The following is a 21,078-nucleotide window of genomic DNA, read 5'->3' as shown; positions in this document are numbered from 1 at the left end:
CACGTGTCTGGGTCTTGATATTTTAAGCCAAATAGTGATTCATCTGTGAATGACTAGGTGTGAACAGGCACTTTATATATGATTTTATCTACATAAACCAGCATAATTGCAAGAGCTGCCATGGCAAAGATGTGTTCTACACAACAAAGTATTTTTGTAGTCTTTGGAAGCTGTGCTTTCTTCATCTAGCACCTTTGAAATCATACAAATGGTTTCGCACAGAGGGTATTTTCTGGTTTCTGGTCTGGGTAGCAATCTCTCTTTACTATAAAGAACTCTATCCAGTGTGTGGCACGGGATTGGAGGGGGTAGCTGAGCCTTTATCGCTTCTTTGTCTCCAATCAAATAGCAATTAGCCTCTTATCCCTTCCCTCTTCAAACACAACAAACAAAACACAAAATTGCCCGGCAGGAGGAAGGGAAGTTTGAAGCACAAATGCAGGATGCTGTTATTTACTTGCTAATTCACCTTTCTGTCCAGCAATCTGAGAAAGTGCTTTCCCAAACCACAGACTCTCAGATCCGGACCGGCCAGTCCTCGTCAATTAGTCCAGACCCATTACTTCCTGATGAGGACACTGAGGTCTAAAAGGCGGGGAGACTTCCCCCAAAGCCCCAGAAATCTAGGGAGGGTGAGGTTTAGCACACAATCCTCCCATTCTTTATCTAATACCCTTACAGAGTGTATTTCAGATTTATCCCATGACCTTAAACAGTCAGTTCCAGTTTTTCTTTTAATGATGGATTTTTATATTGTTTTTTTTTTTTTTTTTCCCCTTGCGGCACGCGGGCCTCCCACCGCCGTGGCGCCCCCCACCACCGCGGAACACAGGCTCCGGAGGCGCAGGCTCAGTGGCCATGGCTCACGCGTCCAGATGCTCCGCGGCACGCGGGATCCCCCCGGATCGCAGGGCACAAACCCGCGTCCTCCGCATCGGCAGGAGGACTCTCAACCACTGCACCACCAGGGAAGCCCCCAGTTTTTCTTTTAATGATGGATTTTAATATTGTTTTTAAAGATGGAGTTCTTGTCATGATTATTAGCTGTGTACTAATAAACACAGAGGTGTGTTAATCTAATTACTAATCATAATAAAAACAAAGCCCTCAGTGCTTTGGATTTCCTTTGCTGATCTCTGAGGATAGTACCACCCATGAGAATGGATCAGAATCACTTGAATTTACGCTCATTTCCAAAGTCCAGGTATTGTAGGGGGACGAGATTTATTCAACTCCAATAAAGCAAAAACCTGTGAAGCTCCAATACCAAGACCGATAACCGGCTTGCTCATGGGTTCAGCATATATGTACTGAACACACATGAACTCCCCACATGGCTCACCTGCACTTACGAGGATCCGTAATCACATTGCAAAAAAATGAACAATGTCTATGGTCCTCCAGCTGCTGTGTCTCAACCAAGTTAACAACACACTCTGTTGAACTGACTTTCCCACAGTGATTCATCCAGAGAAAGATGATTTCACGCTAACTTTCATTTTCTCCAAGCAGCGTAGGTGGAAAGAGGGAAAGAAAGCAAACTTGGTTTCATGGTAGAAAACCCAATGGTTTGGCACTCTTCAAGGAACACATAATTTTCTTGCTTATTCTGAGAAATATTAGTTTCCTTCTTTAATTCTCTAAATTGTGTTCCATAAACCATTACCTAGAAGTCCTAAAATGTTGGATGCTGTGCACGTTTAAACTTAAGTATGCTAACAACTAACTATTCTAAGACACCTGCCTCGTGCCGCCTAGAATGTGAGTACACATAGGGATGTTTCATTTCTTATTAGATCGAATCTCAGAGAAATGAAGCAGGGTTTTAGCCTTGTGGAGTGGGGTTTAAGCTTGTTGAAGGCTGCTAGCACTAAAGAGGGAATTGGCTACCTGGGAATTTCCTCATTGCATTAAGTAAAGAAAAAAAAATGCATCCTTTAAGACGAGTTGATGCTTAAGTACAGAATTAAGGCATATTTTGAATTAGGGTCTATTTTGCACGGAGCTGGCCTCATTTGCTAGTTTTGAATGACAGGTCCTTAATCTTCAAGGTTTGGATACATACACCTCAAACCACAACATCTCTTCTGTTAGCCTTGTGTAGAGTCAAGTGATCTTGATTACATGAAGCAGAGAACTGAGGCAATTATCTAACCATTCAAACCCAGAAAATAATTTTGGCTTGACTTATCCAGGAAGTGCCCCAATTTTCTATTAAAACTCTGGAATCCCAGGTCTGACAAAAGTCTTTCCTTTTAAAATGTCTTAAGGGTAAAGTTAATAGAGAGACCATCAGAATCTCTGAGTTTGATATGTTTAGTTTCCGGGTTAAGCACATTTTTCTCCAGGAAGCAAATTCAGGAATTCCTTTGTACCCTTAGCTCCAAAAACTATTTAGCTTAACACTCTTTTCTATCCTTGGTTGTGTGCTCTCCATCAGCATATCAAGACACGTTTGGAATAGAGGCAGAGGCTTTTGTTGAGACGGGCCACAGGGTAAACAGAATGCACCAAAGTGGAAGGCAGAGCATGTCAGTCATCTACAGTTGAACATTCCTGTGTAGTTTAGCAACTCACCTTCCAGTGCTGGGCTGCGCTTTCTTGGGATTCTAAGTGCAGGAGGCAGATGGGCAGCAGTTGGAAAAAGAAAGTACAGAGAGAAGCAGAAGTGTGCTAAAGGTACAGGACGGGTGAGGAAATGGCAGGGGTGTCAGAGCCGGGTCCAGTGGAGAGGGAAAGCTGACAACCTTCAAAGACAGAGGCAAGTCAACCCTTTTCCAATGATTTTCTTTGTTAGATGAAAGGTGGGCCACAGCTGGGGAACTCGGGCCTGTGTCCCCAGACAAGGGACACTTCAAATTGTGAAAGGAGCTCTCTGCCTTCCCCACCCAACCCAGCTTGTTGTGAGGCTCCCTCTGGCCTCAGCTCAGAGCCTGCTGCTTAGGAATTCAGGGCGTACCTGGACAGAACTCTACCTGAATCTACATCTAGGGGCTGACATCACACGATGCTGCTTATGCTTGTGTTTACCCAGGCTTCCACCCGGCCACAGAAATGATCTACGCACCTAGACCCAAACCCACAGACGGTGCACAGAGGAGAATGGTGACTGATTTCCACAGATAGGTTAGTACCTGGTTTAAACCACTGGCTTATCTGGACATGAAAACAAGAGACAGGTATGAGAATGGTAACTCTTTCTGTGAAGACTTTTTGTTTAAATAGCCTTAGAATCTCTAAGAATCCCTAATTTGTTAAGTCTAATACCACTTTAGGAAAATATTTCTCAGTAGCCACATTTATGTATCTAATGCCTTAATAGAGACCTTAGAGCATTTTTGCAAACTCACTGTAATGCTCAGAACAACCACTTAGAGAGTAGAGGTCAGCAAACTTTCTTTCTGTAAAGGGCAGAGAGTAAATATCTGAGGCTTCGTGGGCCATCCAGTCTCTGCTGCAACTACAAGACTCTGATTTGTAGCAGAAAGCAGCCATGAGAAAGTGCGTAAGCAAATGAATGTGTCTGTGTTCCAAACACTTCATTTATGGACGTGGAAATTTGCATTTCATGTAATTTTCACGTATCAAGAAATACTCTTCTTTCCATTTTTTTTCAACAATTGTCACCTTGTGGCTCAAACAAAAGGGGTAGACTTGGCCAGCAGCCCATCACTTGAAGACCCCCAGACACAGAAGGCTGAAAGGTGGACATTGTTGCTGTCATGGCAACACATGCAAGGTGCAGAGTTCAGGGAAAGGCAAGGCAGCAGTGCTGCAGGGAGCCTCGCTCCGAGGGTTCCAGGACCAGCAGCATCAGCATTGCCTGGGTCCCACCCCAGACCTACAGAATCCACATCTGCAGGTCAGCGAGATCCCCAGGTTCTTTGCAAGCTTGAAGGTTATACTGAAGTCTCAGAAGGCTTGGCAGTGTGATCTCAAGGCTGGGCTCTGGAATTAAAGGTCTAGTTCAAATCTTTGTGTCTCTCATTAGTTATACGGCCGCGGACAAATTATTATTAATATGCCTGTTTCCACGCCTAAAAAGCGAAGATGACGATCCATGGCGAACACTCAGAAGTGCCTGGCAAGTGATGCTTATTAACTGTTTACTATGATTGAGTTTCAAAATATCAAAGGCCCACGCACATACTCCTAAAGGCCACTTCCCCAAGGACAGACACATTTTCAGCCGGTCACTTGAGTTGAACAGCTGAGACTGCAGCTCCCCCAATACCCCCCACCGATCCCATCCATTAAAGAAAACAAAGACACCACAACTCCTGGCCGCAGAGTGTCAAATATATTGATGGTTGTAAAGGGACAGCTTGGAGACATTTTAGGTCCGCTGAGATGGCATGCAGCATACAGACATGCTCTGTTTTTCTGAAACCATGTCATTAAGTTTGCAAATACATCTCTGTTTTGAACATGATGTCTTTTTGTTTTCATTAGCACAGTTTACTACTACAGTTTCTCCTAGAGTAAATAAATATAATGGCTGTTTGCAGAGCCACTACAGATTTATTTAGATGTTTAACAAGGTGAACTATTTCACAATTAGTTCGACCTCTGAGTCAACAGCAAGATGTTTTTCATTTGTTTTGTTCACTGCTCTCGTGGGCGGGGGTTATCTTTTCCAATCTGTTCTCTGTTCACATGTTTAGTCGCCAACAGACTGTGAAAGGTGGTAGTGAAAAATAAGTCTGTTTAAAAAATTAAACTGTAATTAGGCCATGGGTTTTTTCCCAAGACCCTTAAAGTCAGATAATTTAAATTTACAAGAGGAAAAAAAAATAGGCATCATGGAAAACTAAGTAACAAAAACACTACTGAAAAACACATCTGTAGAACACAGTGGTCAGTTGTAAACAGCTCAGAAGGGTAAAGAGAACAGAAGGTCCTTCTAGAATGTTACACAGTCCAATGACAAACTCTGCTTTTTTTTCTAGTGGCTATTTTCCTACCACAGTGTTAGCTTCATTATTATATTAAATAACTTATATGGGTAAAAAGGAGTTTGCTAACCAGCAGCCAACTCAAAACCTTGTAGGAAGAGGGAGGAGGGGAATTCACAACACAGCCCGAGCTCAGGGAAACAAAGTCCGCAGTTGGCATCCAGCCAGCCTGACCCCTCCCGGCAATACCACTGAGCTGCAGTTTGGGATCTAAATGGAGGGCTTGCTTCCCCTCCCTCTTCTCCCTTTTTCTTTTAAGTTAACAAAGAAACATGGGCTTCCTAAGAGCCAGCACTCAGCTGGGCAAGTCCCATTAGCAGCAAATGTTGAACCAAATTAAAACACACACACACACACACAAAAGAAAGCTCCATCCAGATGCAGAGCTGTGATTCACATGGAAATTCCAGGAGATGAATCATTGCAGAGCTGGGATCTTTAGAGGATTCGTCCTCAAGTGTCCTCAGTGAACATTACAGTCTCACAAAATTTGAGTCAGTCTGTCAGCTGTGGGGAATAAGGTCCCCGTCTGCTCTTGAGGGAGCGTGCTTGCAGGGACTTCATGATTTTTTGTGGCACTAGATGCCCAAAAACAAAGGCCAGCCCCTCGATGATCTGCTTGAACGCAGCAGCAGCTAGCAGCAGCCAGCATCCCGTGTGTTAAACTCTGCCCAGGAGGCTGGACCTGAGTAATAAAGAAGATAAGATAAGAAGGAAGGTGGCAAATGATCTGAATGAGGATGAAAATCCTCACCTAATACTAGTTTCATCTTTCCCATGTTTGACGTTTGATTTTACATAGTTTAAAGTAAGTCAGACAAAGACAAACATCATATGGTATCACTTGTATGTGGAATCTAAAAAAATGATACAAATGGACTGATTTACAAAACAGAAACAGACTCACAGACGTAGAAAACAAACTTATGGTTACCAAAGAGGAAAGGTGGGGGGAAGGATAAATTAGGATTTCGGGAATAACATATACACACTACTATATATAAAGTAGACAAACAACAAAGAACTATACTCAATATTTTGTAATAACCTATAAGGGAAAAGAATCTAAAAAAGAATATATATATAACTGAATCACTTTGCTGTACACCTGAAATTAAAACACTGTAAATCAACTATACTTTAATAAAAAATAAATTAATTTAAAAGAATTTTTAAAGAAGGACAGAAAAATATTAAGCATTGAAGTCCTTCAGGTTTTCTGAGGGAAGTGCTAGTCACTTAAATATATATTAGTGGAGATGGCCAAAAACCTAGCCCAAGATCAAGTTAAAGAAGGCTCCCAAGTGACTATGGGAAGAAAAGAAAATGGGTTTGTCTACCTGGTACAAAAAGGCACATGGGACTTCCCTGGTGGCACAGTGGATAAGACTCCACGCTCCCAATACGGGGGGGCCTGGGTTCGATCCTTGGTCAGGGAACTGGATCCCACATGCATGCTGCAACTAAGAGCTCACATGCCACAACTAAGGAGCCCGTGAGCCACAACTAAGGAGCACTCCTGCCGCAACTAAGACCCAGTGCAACCAAATAAATAAATAAATATTAAAGAAAAAGAAAAGAGGCACATGTTCCCAGAGTCTCTTAGTAGAAATATACATACAGCAATTTTGGTTATGGTAATACTATATCCTGGGCTACTTTTGCCCATTAAAGCATCTCAGATGGTTAAAATACAAACTTACCTATCCTAGTTTTGTTTGAAAATACTACAGATTAACAACATTTTTAAATTTGAAGAGATTCTGTATTACATTTAAAGTCCCAGCTCTCTCCCAAACCAAAGAAGGGACCAAGATCTAGTCGATAAGTGACACATTCCAATTTACTGAAGCAGCTGGTACTTGGGTTTCTTTGATCTCAGGTGAAATAAGATTTTACTGTTAGAGCTATTCAGAAATACAGTCTGAACTTCTTATCTTTTAGATGAAGAAAATGTGTCAGTGCCCTTTTTAACATACCACAGGGTAATTTCAGTTCCTCATTCCATAAAATAATGGGAGAAAGAAGAACAGAGTCACTATATATCTGCCAGTACTAAAAAAAAAAAAAAAAAGACAATAAAACTGAAGGATGGCAATGAGGATTCCAAGCCACAAAGATTCAGTTAACAGGAGATAAGCTACAGAGAGGACTTGGAACTCACAGGCAGGGACTCCCTGTGACAAGCTCGCGGCTTTCTTCACTTAAGGGCAACGTCTTTATTAGATCTGTACAGCAATGAAAAGCAATGAGACCCACCTTAAGGACTTCCATCTGTCTTTCTCTATATGGTTTTCAGGTCCTTCACTCTCATAGGAAGCCAAGTAGAGAGCTACAATCAACCAAAAGTACGAATGCATTAACGCTGAAGCCTTTTCCTGATACATTACCCACCTCCATCCATCCCCCATTCAACCTGAACCAAACCCTACAGCAAAACACACTCCTTAAAATATCAAATTACAACCGGGGAGCTTTAAGAACACAGAATACCACACTTTGTCCCTGACTGACCATCTCAACACAACCCCAAGGGCCTCTTAGGCCAAAAAAGGCACTTGGTTAACTAAGACAATTTATGAGGCAAAAAAAAGCTTAAAAAGGCAAGCCACAGGATGCGATCATACACTCACATTTATGTCCTTTACAAAGAAGGGGGATGCGAAGGGGAGCCTTTCCTGTTAGCTTTTTAAAAGACATTTTAGCAGGTAAAAAGTCAGGTTTTCTAGGCCAATTTTTCACTCTTCTAATGTTTTTCTCTTTAATATTAAGTCAAAAAGAATTCCAAAGATTTAAAAGCTTGTTATTAATTCTGTTTGTAGAGGCTAATAATAATCAAGTCCCCTCTGGAATGGGTCATATTAATTCAAAATGTTCTTTAGTCATTATCACAAATACTACCATTCTACTATGAGAAATAGTTAATGCTGCTATTGATTTCTATAATATTAGGTTATAACAGATTAATATAATCAATCCCCAAGTCTTTTACAAACTTTAAACTTCTGGTCAATTTTTTTTGTACACAATCACTGTTTCTGCCTCAAATTCCCTAATGTTTTAACAGTTTAAGACTTTCCACTGTTTGTTTTGACAAACAGCAGGGACTAGCAATTGTTTTGTTCTTCAAATTACCTTGAATGTCAACATATCATGAAACACCTTTTTTCTCCATTAAAGCAAGCCTAAACAAGGGCAAATAATCCTTCAATAACTTTCCATTTGTGCCCAAAGCTCTGCAGACCTAATATTATAAAAAATGTTTAAACACAGACACGTACTGCTTATCGGTGAATGGTGAGTGCCTGACTCAAATATTTTAGGGATAAATCGTACGGTTTTCTATGCAACAGAAAATTCTTAAGATGGAATAAGTCAGAAGACAGGCCTCATACTACATGAGGAACCTGGCACCCAGCATTTATATGCTGACTTCCTGATCGTAGGGTCTGTGGATGCTGGTGGCGGCCCCGGCTGAACAGGCTACCCACCATCTTCACTAAAGACCGGTACTGTGAGCAAGTACTGTAAGATCTTCCGGTCCCTCTCAAATGGACACTCCACTTGCTTCCATGTCATGAATTCACTCACTTGTTTGGCCAGTTCCCAAAATTTCTAGAAAAGAATAAAATGAAAGTTGAAGTTAAAGGCAGTTATCAAAAATCATGAGCTTGGATGAGACCACTCCATTTAATGTTCTCCTCTGGCTTCTAATCTTCTGAACTCCATAATTTTCTTAATTTAATAAAAATTAGCAATAGATATTTGCTAGGTAGAGGTCCAAATTTACTCAGGTACCTCTGGATAATAATTTATAATAATGGTGAAGCTAATTTATTCTAGTCAGCATTGTTATCTTCTTACAAATTAGTAGGGAAAGAGAAAACTTGGCTCGAGAACTTCAGAAGCAGCTTAGATGGCCTGGGCTCTCTACAGTTGCTGGAGAAGCTCGTCCTTCTCTGGGCTCAAGTCTTGCAGCCTTACCTCAAAGTTGACATGGCCGTTGGGAAGGCGGTTGGCACACCCCTCATTGAGGAAATAAATATCTTTGATTAAAAGACTGAAGAATGGTATCACAATCTAGAGAAAACAAAAAGCTCTGGTTTGTTTTGGGCAAATAAACATTTAGACTCTCATCAAACAATATAAGAAGTTAATGAACAGCATTGACTCTGGATTACAGAGTAGGCTATAATTAATTAAGACAGGTACAGTGTTTCCTTTGCCTCCCATGAGAGCAGTTTCCTTCTTTATATAGTTTTGCATAACATAAAAATGCTGTTAATAACCAAAATGCAGCAAAGACGGGTGGCACTGGGAGGCAGATTGGCTTCACATTGTTGCTAGTTTCCCCCATTTTTCTCAGGGCAATAGCATATAATCAAATCTGAGAGTTCTAGCTATAATCAAAGAAAAAACATCTAAAAGAACTCTTACTCTTCATTTAGTTAGAGCAAAATATTAATAGAATACCTGCCACTGCAGGTACTAAGAGCTTAAGATGTGTGACCCATCTCTCTGTGAGAATCTGTGCTGTTTTTATCATTTAGACATCTACATTTTAGATGAACTTTTTCTTAGAGGAACATTTTCTTTTCCCTTGAAGATACTGCTCAAGATAACGTGAGGGCACCGGGTTTTTGGTAATAGTTGCTACAAACTTCCTGTTGAGTAAACCTGGCCTTCTTGTGACACAGCAGGTAAGCACCTGTTCTCATGGGAAATCACCGAAGTGGTACCTTGCACAATATGTTGTGAGGCAGGCCCAGGTGAAGGAGGAATATAAACGTGCAAATTAAAATTAATGGCTGTTTAAAAAACAATGAGCCTTCTTTAGTAAGACTTTCCTGCCTCACATCTTTGGTTTGATATGGTGGTATTTAATTAATTAATCTAAAATAATAATCTCTAAGAGAGTACTCAAAATTCTACGAAGCCCAGAATGAACAAAGAGCAAAGCTCTTTGTTCTTCCACTTTGTAACTTCCACTTTCTCTCAAACGCCAACATGCTTTTGAAGATTCTAAATGTGCTACAATGTAAATAATGCTGCAGACGCAAATCGTGGACCTATGTTGTTTACCCAAGAGCAGGTTTTTGAAGGTTCCCTAAGCTTATGACTCACGTGGTACACCTATACTAGATGAATGACAGGTCTGGAGAACAAACATTTTGGCTTGTACTTAAAAACATTAAGTATCAATTTTCACTTCTAGGGGGAAATTCAGATTTTTCCCCTAAAGTCATTTAAAAAAAGATAGGCTTTGATTTTTTTTTTGTTTCGTTGATCTCTGAAAATAGCCAAAATGAATCTGCAATTTCGACAGCCCTTTTGAATATACTTTTAATCATTTGCTATTGTCTGGAAGTCTCTACACTGAATTCGTAAAGATCCCCTCATTACCTTCTCCTTCAAATATTACTGACTATATCTCTATTATTTTAGAACTAAACAGCCATGGTAACAAGGATAAAAGCACACCCGAACTTCACCTCTTTGCAAGACCACTTGTCACTGGGGGGTGCTGGGCTTTGGCTCTGCTAGACCTCAGTTTAAAATCTGGCTCCACAACTGACTGGACGTACAAGCCAGGAGTCCGCCACCTGTGGCCCGAGGGCCAGCCCACCTCACCACCTGTTTTGGAATGGCCTAGAAGCCACACGTTTTACATTTTTAAATGGCTGGGAAAATATCGAAAGAATAATATTTCATGAGCATGAAATTAAATGAAGTTAAAATTCCAGTGTCCAGACAGCTTTACTGGAAAACAGGCACAGTCATCCGCCCACCTGCGTACCGTCTATGTCTGCTCTTGCGCCACCACATCTGAGCTGAGTAGTTGCAACAGAACCCGTATGGTTTACAATGCCTAAAATATTTAGGATCTGGCCCCTAAGAGAAAGAGTTTGCCAACCCCTGGTATACGCCTAAGAAAGCCTAGTTTCCTCACCTTAAAATGGGAACAGTACCTCACTGACTTGTGGTGAGGATTAAATTCAACAACACAGGTTTGACCTCAATTAAGCATTCCCTCCAAACCAGTGGGCCCCATACAAGGGGACAAGTATTACTGATGTATCATCATAAGGAAAATGAGGACTGAATTATTATCAGGATGCAGTATCTGCCTAGTGTAACAGCTTTTAAGCAAGAACTTTACTTCTGTGCCCTGTTCTGTAGTGCTGGGCTGTGAGATTCATGTGGTGCTGATCACATGAATCATTTCATATACATATATATAATGGAATAAAGAAACTGTAGTATATATGCTTGTATGTATATATATTATATATATGTGTATATATGTGTGTATATATAAATATACAGACACACACACACACTACAATTTCTTCATCCATTCATCCATCAATGGACATTTAGGTTGTTTCTATCTTTGGCTTTGTAAATAATGCTGCAATGAACGAGGGGGTACATGTATCTTTTCTAAACATATAGTGTTTTTGTTTTCCTTGGATAAATACCCAGAAGTGGGATTGCTGGATTGATCCACTATTAATTGTCTGAACCACTCTTCCAAGAACACAGCGATAGAAACAATCTCCCTTATGATCATTCCTGTGCTGTTCCTTACGCCCATATGCCAGACAGAAGTCTCACAGTCTTCTTCAACGTGTCATTTCCTCATGGATGGTTCCCTTCAGATGTGCAGCCCCTGCATAAATCTACCACTGTAAAAATCGGGAGACTATAAGGGCTTCGGATTTCCAGAGTGTAGGTGGATGTACAGGCTACTACAGGAGCAAAAGTTTGCTTTCTGAGAGGTCTTTCAATGAAGGCTTTAGTGGGAGAACGTCTCAAGTAGTAATGTTCTCTAATTCCCTTTCACAATATTCTTGGCAACTATACCCTAAAGGCATTATCAGTTCCACAACTAGAAATGAATGCTGATGATCAGAAATGGAATTGGTGAAAGGACTGAAAACCATGCACTTGTATGAGAAGTGGTTAAAAACCAGGAGACACAAGGACTCACAGAAAAAAACAGCAATCTAAAGATCATTTAATGGGCCTGATGTGAAAGATAGATTTTTTTCTATATGGTACCTAGAGATGTGCCACATTGGCCACCTAAACATAATTCAAAGAATATCAAAGATTATATTACTTTATTACACTGCCAGGAAGACTTTAAAATAGGAACTGACTTAGGAATAAAGAGAGTCTACCCTCACTTCAAAAAAGAAAACAGAATCCCAATTCTCTTGAATAAAAGATGTATTTTTATCCCCAAATGTTTTCATTTATAGCCTTTGAGACCACCTGTGAAAAAGAAATGGTATATTGCTTTAAATTGGTGGTGGGATCATTTGTTTTACGAACTACAGAACACAATCCATACACTCACACAAAACTGGTTAAAAAACAACAAAACTAAAGCAGACAAAATTTAGTAAATGATGGAAAGGGTAAATACTGGAAAAAGCTATTAGAGTCCCACGAGTACAACGTTCAGTGAGATCTTTGTGGGAGGGCTGGACTTCAGAATTACTTTGGCCAGTACTGCAGCTCCTGACCAAGAGAGATGATTCTACAGCCTCTTCCTCGCTAAGGCAGAGGCCCTCTAACTCACGGAGGTCCTGCAGAGAAAGCCTTGCTTCCAACATGGAGAGGTGAAGAAGAGGCTGCGGACAGCCTCCCACAGGTCTTCACACTTCAGGGTACTGGGATCCTCCCACGCATGTGATCATTTCCCAAAGCTTGAAAAACTTCTGATTCGATTTTTCTCAAAGTAGTCACAGGAGTACTGGGATGTGGGCAAATAAACTTTATATTTTTCTTTTTCATTCTCCTCATCCTTGTTCTTTCTCAGAGAGCTTTAACCTTCTTTTTAAATTTTATTTATATTTTGGCTGCGCTGGGTCTTAGTTGTGGCACGTGGGATTTTCCTTGCAGCATGCGGGATTTTTTAGCTGCAGCATGTGAACCCTTAGCTGCGGCCTGCATGCGGGATCTAGTTCCCCAACCAGGGATTGAACCTGAGCCCCCTGCATTGGGAGCTCGGAGTCTTACTCTTACCCACTGGACCACTAGGGAAGTCCCGGGCAGGTAAACTTTAAAAGTTGGTAAACTCCCTCAGGCTAAATCGAGATAGTTATCTCTGCTTCATTCCTTCTCTGACCTTGTTTCTTTATCAAAAATAATAATAATAATAATGTATTCACAATATCTCGCAAACATTATCAGAACTGATATTTTGGATTTCGTTGAGAAGGAATTTAGCATGTTTAAAAGCTGGGGTTTCTTTTTGTGTTTGTTTTTATTTTAGATCATGGTGGCTGAAGCTTTTTGGGGGAAGTGATTGAGAGGCCCTGAAATTTTTTACCCTCATTTTCATTTATTTGTTGAAGACATAGTTTAAGTTAGAAGATGGATAGAATCTAAGCAGAAAATAGCTTTCATCAAGCAACCTTCATCAGCCCATTTACTGCAACCAGGTATTTACTTTTCAAATAACATGATCTCCAAATGTCAAAATGACTTATCCTTCCCATGTATGAAATGTGCCAATGAAGGACCCTCTGAGTCAGAAGTACAGTTGATCCAAGATAATGTGAAATTGTTTAAGGGCGGGGCAGATAGAGTGAGGATCATTCATCTCTCAGACATCATCTCTGTACCTTTTCTGCCACCCACATATCCAATTAGTAACAGCAGGCCTAATGCTACAGCAACTAACCTACTTTCTGAACATAAATGACTTAACCATGGGAGGTAAGCTAATTCTTTAAGAGAAAAGGTTACATTAAGTCAGCCACCTTGTGCAGAGTGTAAATGTCTGTTTTCCATTTAATCAAATTACTCTCCAATGCTATTAGTCATCTTAACATAGGACTTAATATTTATTGCTTGAAACGCAACTATGACACATTACAAAATAGTCATTTAAATAATGCAATAATAACATTCGCAAGTTTCTCCACCAAGTTCCCTTTCCCTCTCCTCCTTCCACCCTTCCTTTAGCACTCCCCTTCCCTCTGTGGCAAGTGATAAAAATGTCTACAGCATGCGACCTTGCTTTCTTAGATCTAAACTAAAAGAAGCTCGGTACAGTAGTTCACATTTCAGTGCAACACATGGCAACTCTACTATGAATAAAACTCCCTTAAACCCATACCTTCTCTCTGCTGCTATGAGCAGTTAAAGACCTTTGTGCCGCCCCACGAAGAGCTGTTCGATAATTGTAGAAATTGCTTGAAGGGTCCATCTGATGCTGAAGACAAAAGAGAGGAGAGTATTAACTACACACTTCTCACCTGCAGAAAGTTTACGAGAACTTACTTTTAACGCCACATAAAAAATTCCAAATAATTCAGGCGCAAAATGTTACGTAACAGCAAAACAACAGCTCCACGTACCTCAAGAACGTCAAACTTGGCTGTCTTCACTTTGGCCCAAGTTTTTTTCAGTCGAGAGACTGGGCTCATATTCATGCCAGCTTCCAATTTAAAATGGAGGGGGAGAAAAAGAAGGTGCAAATAGAGAAATAAGAGAGGTCATTCTAACCTATGTTCTGAAAAAGTGTTCATTACTAAGTGGAAGGAAGTTAACTTTATACAAAAAACCTGCCAAACGATTTTCCAGAATAGTGGTCCCATCTCATACCACCACCCATGTCTGAGAATTCTACTTGGTCCACATCCTCACAATATTTGGTTCAACTAGTCTTCTTAATTTCAGTCACTCCCATGTGTGAAATGCTATTTCACTGTGATTTTCATTTTAATTTGTATTTCTCTGATGACTAATGATGTACAGCATCTTTTCATATACTTAATGAGCCATCAGTATATCTTCTTTTGTGAAGTGTCCAAGTATTTTGCCCTTTTTTTTTGCGGTATGCGGGCCTCTCACTGTTGTGGCCTCTCCCGTTGTGGAGCACAGGCTCCGGACGCGCAGGCTCAGCGGCCATGGCTCATGGGGCCCAGCCGCTCCGCGGCATGTGGGATCTTCCCGGACTGGGGCACGAACCCGTGTCCCCTGCATCGGCAGGCGGACTCTCAACCACTGCGCCACCAGGGAAGCCCCTTTGCCCTTTTTTTCATTGGGTTATTTGTCTACTTTGTAAGGTCCTTTATAGATTTTGAATACAAGTTCTTTTTTAGCTAGATGTATTACAAATACTTTCTCCCGTGAAATGGATTGCCTTGATATTTTCTTAACAGTGCAAGAAGGGAATTAAATAATCTTCTATTACCTAGACTTTGGATCTTTCAGGTCTTTGATGTAGATGAACATCTGTTCACTATTTTCATGGAGTAAGCCAGATAGAGACCTGAAGCTTGGCCAGTATTTTTATGGGGGAGATAAAGGGGGAAAAGAATCTTTTTAATGGAAAAAAGAATTGGTGAGAGGGATTTATTAGAATCAAAATTATTGAATTAAATTTGGTAGATTCTCTGGCTTCAAACTGACCCTGACTCTGAAGAGTCAGGCAAATATTCAAATATTTACTGAGTACCTAAAATGTGTAGCATAGCCATATCATTTATCATATAAATTAGAATATTTTTAACAAAAGAGTCATTAACCATAATTGTGGCAAGAAAACAGGTATAAATTGGGAAAACCAAGACACAGTGTTACCCCCTGCCCTATGTTTATAGAATGAACAGTCACTAGCATGAAAATCCCCACGATACAGAGGAGGAGCAAAGTTTATATGCTGGGCTAATAAGGTCAGAGGATGATAAGTACCAGTGACTTGGGTAGTCAGAAAATGTTCCTGTTTCTCAGGCTGCCCTCTTGTCTTGCCGATGGAATCATCTGATTTAGTCCCAGATCATATATTTCTATAATGCTTGATACACAAGCTACTCAAACACTTTCTAAAATCCTTAATTTAGGCACATATCTCACGTGTAAGCCTTTATACATAAATATTCAGATGAGGATAAACTGACTAAATGTGTTCCATGAACGCTTATATACTTAAAAAAGATTACACATACTTGTACCAATTTGGGTATTTAAAGCATTCTGGATGTTCTGAAACAAGTCTAGATTAAACAATACACTTTTCATTAACAAAACTGCAAATTTTCAGTGGATACATTTCACAGGATCTATAAAAATAAAGGACTCATATTTCTCAGAAAACACTCACAGATTATTGCCATCAAGGAGTTAAAGTTGCCAATGTTAAAACACTCCCGAGCTACGTCAATGAAATACTCAATCATCCTTGCTCGGTGCTTCTTCTTTACAGGCTGTATAGAAAGAGAAAAAAGAGGGCAGTTATCCAACATGTAGACCCAACAGATGTAAAATAAGTATGAAAAGATAATATAGAGGGCTAGAAGAGAAAATTCATTTTCTCACCATGCAGATTTCTGTAGCAACCAAGTAGCTGAGACGATTAAACCATTCCACGTAAGCTTCTAAGTTTCGTGTTTTCTTCCGTTCACTGTAGCAACTCTACAGAGAAAGGAAAGTGAGCAGAGGAGTTGGAGGAAAAAAAGAGTGTATTAAGCTCTCCTTTTATTCAGATGTGGGCCTTTATTCTCAGTGTGTGAATTAGGAAGGCTTTCTAGGATAAGAGTGGGGGCTGGGAGGGGAAAGAGAGACAGAGGGAACCACTAACATTCTTGACTCTCCTTACAGAAATATCAAATCTCTTAGTATAGTCCAGTGAAAACCCGAAGGTCTAGAAATCTATTCTGCTGCATTCATGACAATCTATTCTGATGAATTCATGATTTGTGCCTTCTCTCCCAGGAAGCTAAGTTACTCTTGGGGGGAACTGTCCTCAGAAGCACAATTCAAAAACAAAAAAAGGGTCTTGGCTGCATTCTAAAACAATCGTGACTAATTAATGGGGTATGAATACCAATTGCTGTCAGCACAGCATGGAGAAGCTGAAAGCCCAGAAGACTAGAAAATTTTCTCTTAAAATAAAGTCTAGGAGACAATTTTGGAACTTTGTGTAGCAAGAAACTAAATATCTTCCAAGGTAGATAAACAGAAGCCTACATCATCCTGGTCTTTAATAGGGTGAGTGACATATTGTTCCAAAACAAAAAGAAGTTAAGCTCATCTCAGAGTTCAAGGCCAAACTTGAACAGGTTAATTACACCCCTCTTTCCTTCCTTCCAAATGAAACAAACAAATTTCAAAAAAGTCCACTAGCCTCCTATTGCAAAACCTAATCTTGACTTCCTGTACTGAGCAAAACTATTCTAAGGGCGGAAAACAGCTGCTGCCCCTTCTCCCAAAGGGGGGCTTTCATTAGTGGGTGATGCAGTGTTTGCTTAACGATTTGAAATACTTCCTGGAGGTCACTGGGGGAAAAATTTCTTATGTGTGTGTATACCGGTTTTACAGCCCATGCCTAGTGTCAGTTTCTTTCCATATGGGCTGCATCAGGCAACAAACCTGTCATGAGGGATTCACCTTAAAACAAGAAGCAAGGCAGTAAAGACCTATCCTCAGCACACTGGATGTGCATCCTGTCTTTATAGCCTCTGCTATTGTTGAACCATGAGCAGAGCATCCTTTCGTATTTTCCTTCTGACTTAATCTGCTAAACCCATTACCCTTCTATCTCCTACCTTCACCACCACAAATGCCCGCGCCTACTTGCTTATTAAATTTCCCAATAAGGAGGAAGAGAGGTTAAAAGTTGGTGGTAGGGTAAGAATATCGTCAAGGCACTTAGAGACCAGGCTCAAGAAAAATGTAATGAATCAGGTACGGCTAATGAAAAACAAAAAAAAAGTTTTTAAAACCTAAAACAAAATTGTTCCAATTTCTGTCTCTTGTACCCACTATCATAGACTAAAGAATTCCATTGCCAATTTCAGGGCTGACCTCTGGGTAGACCAATTACCTTGTCATTGTCCAAAGGGTCCTTCTGCACAAATGCCTGAACAAATTCTTCTGGGCCAATATAATTGAGCCTCTCCTGAAACACAAACCCAGCAGGTCAACAGTATTAAACAAAAGGAGAAGAAATGGTCTTTCCGTTCTGTCTACTGACTTTCAACACTACCCTCATTTTTTAATGTAGCTTGTGAAATAAGCCTTTAACCCTCAAAATTGTCATCATCTTCCAGGTCTGAGCAGAGGTAGTTTTCTGCCTGGGTCAGTGCTACACTAGAGAGTAAAAGGCTGAGTGAGTTATGGAAAAATTAACTACAGGGGGAACATGAGGAAGGTCAATAAACTCTTTGCTCGTCAGTCTTGCTTAGTATTTATTTTAAAGTGAACTCCCAAAATATCAGAAATAGTCATATTCAAATGTCTAAACAAAACACGTTCCAGCTATTTCATAGATTATTTCCCATTTGGATTATTCTAACCTCTCCCTTGACATTACCGCTGACGAACACACTGTCTGGTTGTCAAAGCAAATCAAGTGTGGGTTATAAAAGACAAGGATGGCAATGGCCTTACTAGCTCTATGTGAGTCAGCTGCTGGGCCAACGTGTAAGGGTCACTGCAGACAGTAATAATGTCCCTTTGTATGGACTGTGGCTTGGTCTTGAGAAGTGTGAGCCGATCTGTTGACGTGGAGCTGATTTTTGCCAGGACTTCCTCATACTGGCTGAGCGCGGCAAGTTTGCGGATTAGACACTGGATCATCTGCTGGACATTCTTCCTATATGTCTGCCAGGAAACAAGCAAAGGATTACCTCCTTGCTCTGCTTGTCTGTTTTCACCACTACGCAAACTCAGAGACTCTGTACTTCAATGCTTTTACCTTCACGTTGGACAACCACCTTGGTTGAGGGCAGTTAGAGGATTTGGCTTCGCTCTAACAGTTTAAAAGAGACACATACACATAAGGTGTCTTTTCAGATCTGTAAGACTTAGTTCTTTTCTCAGGCTGCTCTTGAGAGTACAATTCAAGTTGGGCCATGAAAACACAAGGATGATTTAGATGAGCTACTGAAGGAATCCAGTATAACAAGAACCACATATAACTAATGTTCTCTGGGCTGGTATAGGAATGTACTGGTTTTCTTTTAGTAGGTTAAAATGTGTTGATCTCAAGTCAGAGCATCCTTTTCCTAATTCTTTTTCTTTAGGGTCCCTGTCTAGATTTTTCTCCTTCTAGCATTCCCAATCTCATTAGTCTAAGGGTACAGACAGCTACTTAACAGAAATACACCATCACTTCCTACTCAGCCCCCAACCACCTTCCTGCTTTCCACATAGAACATGAGTTACCACCAAAAAAAAGCAGTGGATATTCCTTTTTGGTGTCTGACTTCCAGTTGGTTCATGTCCATTTCTTCTGCATTCATGAGTCAGTGCTAATGTTCACCACCAAACTCTTCCACATGGCAATTCTACTCATAATGCTACTACCAGGTGACACCTTGTTTGTTACTACACCATGCTACCGCCACAATACTTAAGAGAAATCGGTTTTAAAGCAATGCGTGTATTACAGATAAATGTCAACCTCCTGACTTTTAAAACAGTTGTTAAGTCCAAGAAAGAGCTCCACAATCAACCAATTCCTAAGGTAGAGTTACATGTATAAGTTAGGGTATTCTTTTATTCTTCCTTTTTCAGGCAAAAATTGCCAAACTAACACTTATCCTTCTGGGTAAACTGTGACATCTGTTATCAAAGAAAGGCACACAGGCTGCTTCAATGCTAACATGGTCCTTAGGTTAACAGCTCCAAAGGAGGACAGTCCTAGTGAATTTACAGATGAAAGCCCTATGTCCATGCTTTACTAACTAATCAGCTCCTTTTAAAAAGGTACCACGATATCATTTTCTGAGATTAATTATCTGAAAATTAAATGGCATCTTACCTACAAGTCTAAGAAACATCTTTTTTTACGGAAGTAATTTGGTTTACCAGAGCATATTATAAAACTTTAAATGAATAGATATTTGCATACTTAAGCCAAGGAAAATTAAAAATAGAAGGAAATGATCAATTCTCATATAGTCAAGGCAAAAAGGCACACACAACCTTCTTTCTTTTCTTCTTCTCTACTTGTCTGATGTATATTCCTCAGTTCTTTAAACTGGTCCATTAGATGACCTTTTTCCCCTCTATATTCACAGACCACCCTGAATTCACTAATGAAATACCTAAGTGTTTAAAAAATTGAGCCTTCAAGGAACCTATCTTCCACACAGCATTAAGGTTATCAGTTAAGAAGATGGTATCTACTCGGTAATATGGTTGTCACTCAAAGAAAATGCCTCTTTCTTTGGAATTCGAAGCAGTTAAGGCCAAATTGAGGGCTATTTTAAATCCCTTGCTGGGGGTGAGGAAAATGGGTGAGGAGGGTCAAAAGGTAGAAACTTGCAGGTATAAAATAAGTCAGTCATGGAGATGTAATGTACAAGATGGTGACTACAGTTAATAACATTGTATTGAATATTTGAAAGTTGCTGAGAGAGTAGATCTTAAAAGTTCTCATCACAAGAAAAAAATTTTGTTAATTATGTAAGGTGACATGTTAACTAGACTTACTGTGGTGATCATTTTGCAATACACACAAATACTGAATCATTATGTTGTATACCTAAAACTAACAGAATGTTACATGTCAATTGTACCTCAATAAAAATAAATTAATAAAAATAAAATAAAACCTGCATCCCTATTTCCCTTGCTTCTTCTACATTCATAGTCTTGAGTTACATAAAAATCGATGAACTTAAAATGGTTTCTTCAGTCTTCTGTCCCAAATGTCATAATAAATGCTCCCTGGGTGATTCTGACATGCAGCAAAGCCTGTCTGGTGAAAGACTCTTATTCTACACTTTAAAAAATGCTTTTTAGGGAAAGAGGTAGAGTAATGGACAGTGGAGGATTCAGCTAGTGAGCAAAACGCAGCAAAATATAAGGAGAATATGTATGCAATAGGGTATAGGGGAAAAGCTATTCGAATAACAAAGAACGTGAGTGTGTGTGTGTGTGTGTGTGTGTGTGTGTGTGAGACAGAGAGAGAGAGGATATGTGTGTGGCCTCTTTCAAAAGTTTGCTGCTGCCATTTGATTCCATTCGAGAAACCAAACCTTCGTGTTGTTAAGCATGCTCTTTTACGGAATCATGGATTGCCAAGTACGTACTTATTCTTTTTTATAACTTCAAATGCCAGTGGCAGTAATTACCTGGCAGATAAAGACAG

General features: G+C 40.1%; 1 protein-coding gene across 3 annotated transcripts in view; it reads right to left on the bottom strand.

Annotated features, from left to right (window-relative positions):
• Window positions 1-4,281: 4,281 nt before the first annotated feature.
• Window positions 4,282-21,078, bottom strand: part of RASGEF1B (RasGEF domain family member 1B) — a 34,340-nt gene continuing 17,543 nt past the window's right edge. For 2 of the 3 annotated variants that reach the window (XM_065877131.1, XM_065877133.1), the window contains 10 exons: window positions 18,369-18,581; window positions 17,803-17,877; window positions 16,296-16,391; window positions 16,081-16,183; window positions 14,333-14,412; window positions 14,092-14,187; window positions 8,940-9,035; window positions 8,447-8,570; window positions 7,215-7,287; window positions 5,616-5,640 (listed from right to left, as the gene is read on the bottom strand). In XM_065877131.1, coding sequence (XP_065733203.1) covers window positions 5,616-5,640; window positions 7,215-7,287; window positions 8,447-8,570; window positions 8,940-9,035; window positions 14,092-14,187; window positions 14,333-14,412; window positions 16,081-16,183; window positions 16,296-16,391; window positions 17,803-17,877; window positions 18,369-18,581 — 981 coding nt within the window. Of the gene's footprint in view, window positions 5,641-7,214; window positions 7,288-8,446; window positions 8,571-8,939; window positions 9,036-14,091; window positions 14,188-14,332; window positions 14,413-16,080; window positions 16,184-16,295; window positions 16,392-17,802; window positions 17,878-18,368; window positions 18,582-21,078 lie in introns of all 3 variants that reach the window. The other variant, XM_065877132.1, reaches the window with a different exon arrangement.

The sequence above is a fragment of the Phocoena phocoena genome, chromosome 5, assembly GCF_963924675.1.
Source record: "Phocoena phocoena chromosome 5, mPhoPho1.1, whole genome shotgun sequence".
NCBI classification, from domain to species: Eukaryota; Metazoa; Chordata; class Mammalia; order Artiodactyla; family Phocoenidae; genus Phocoena; species Phocoena phocoena.
This window is presented reverse-complemented; position numbering and strand designations above follow the sequence as displayed.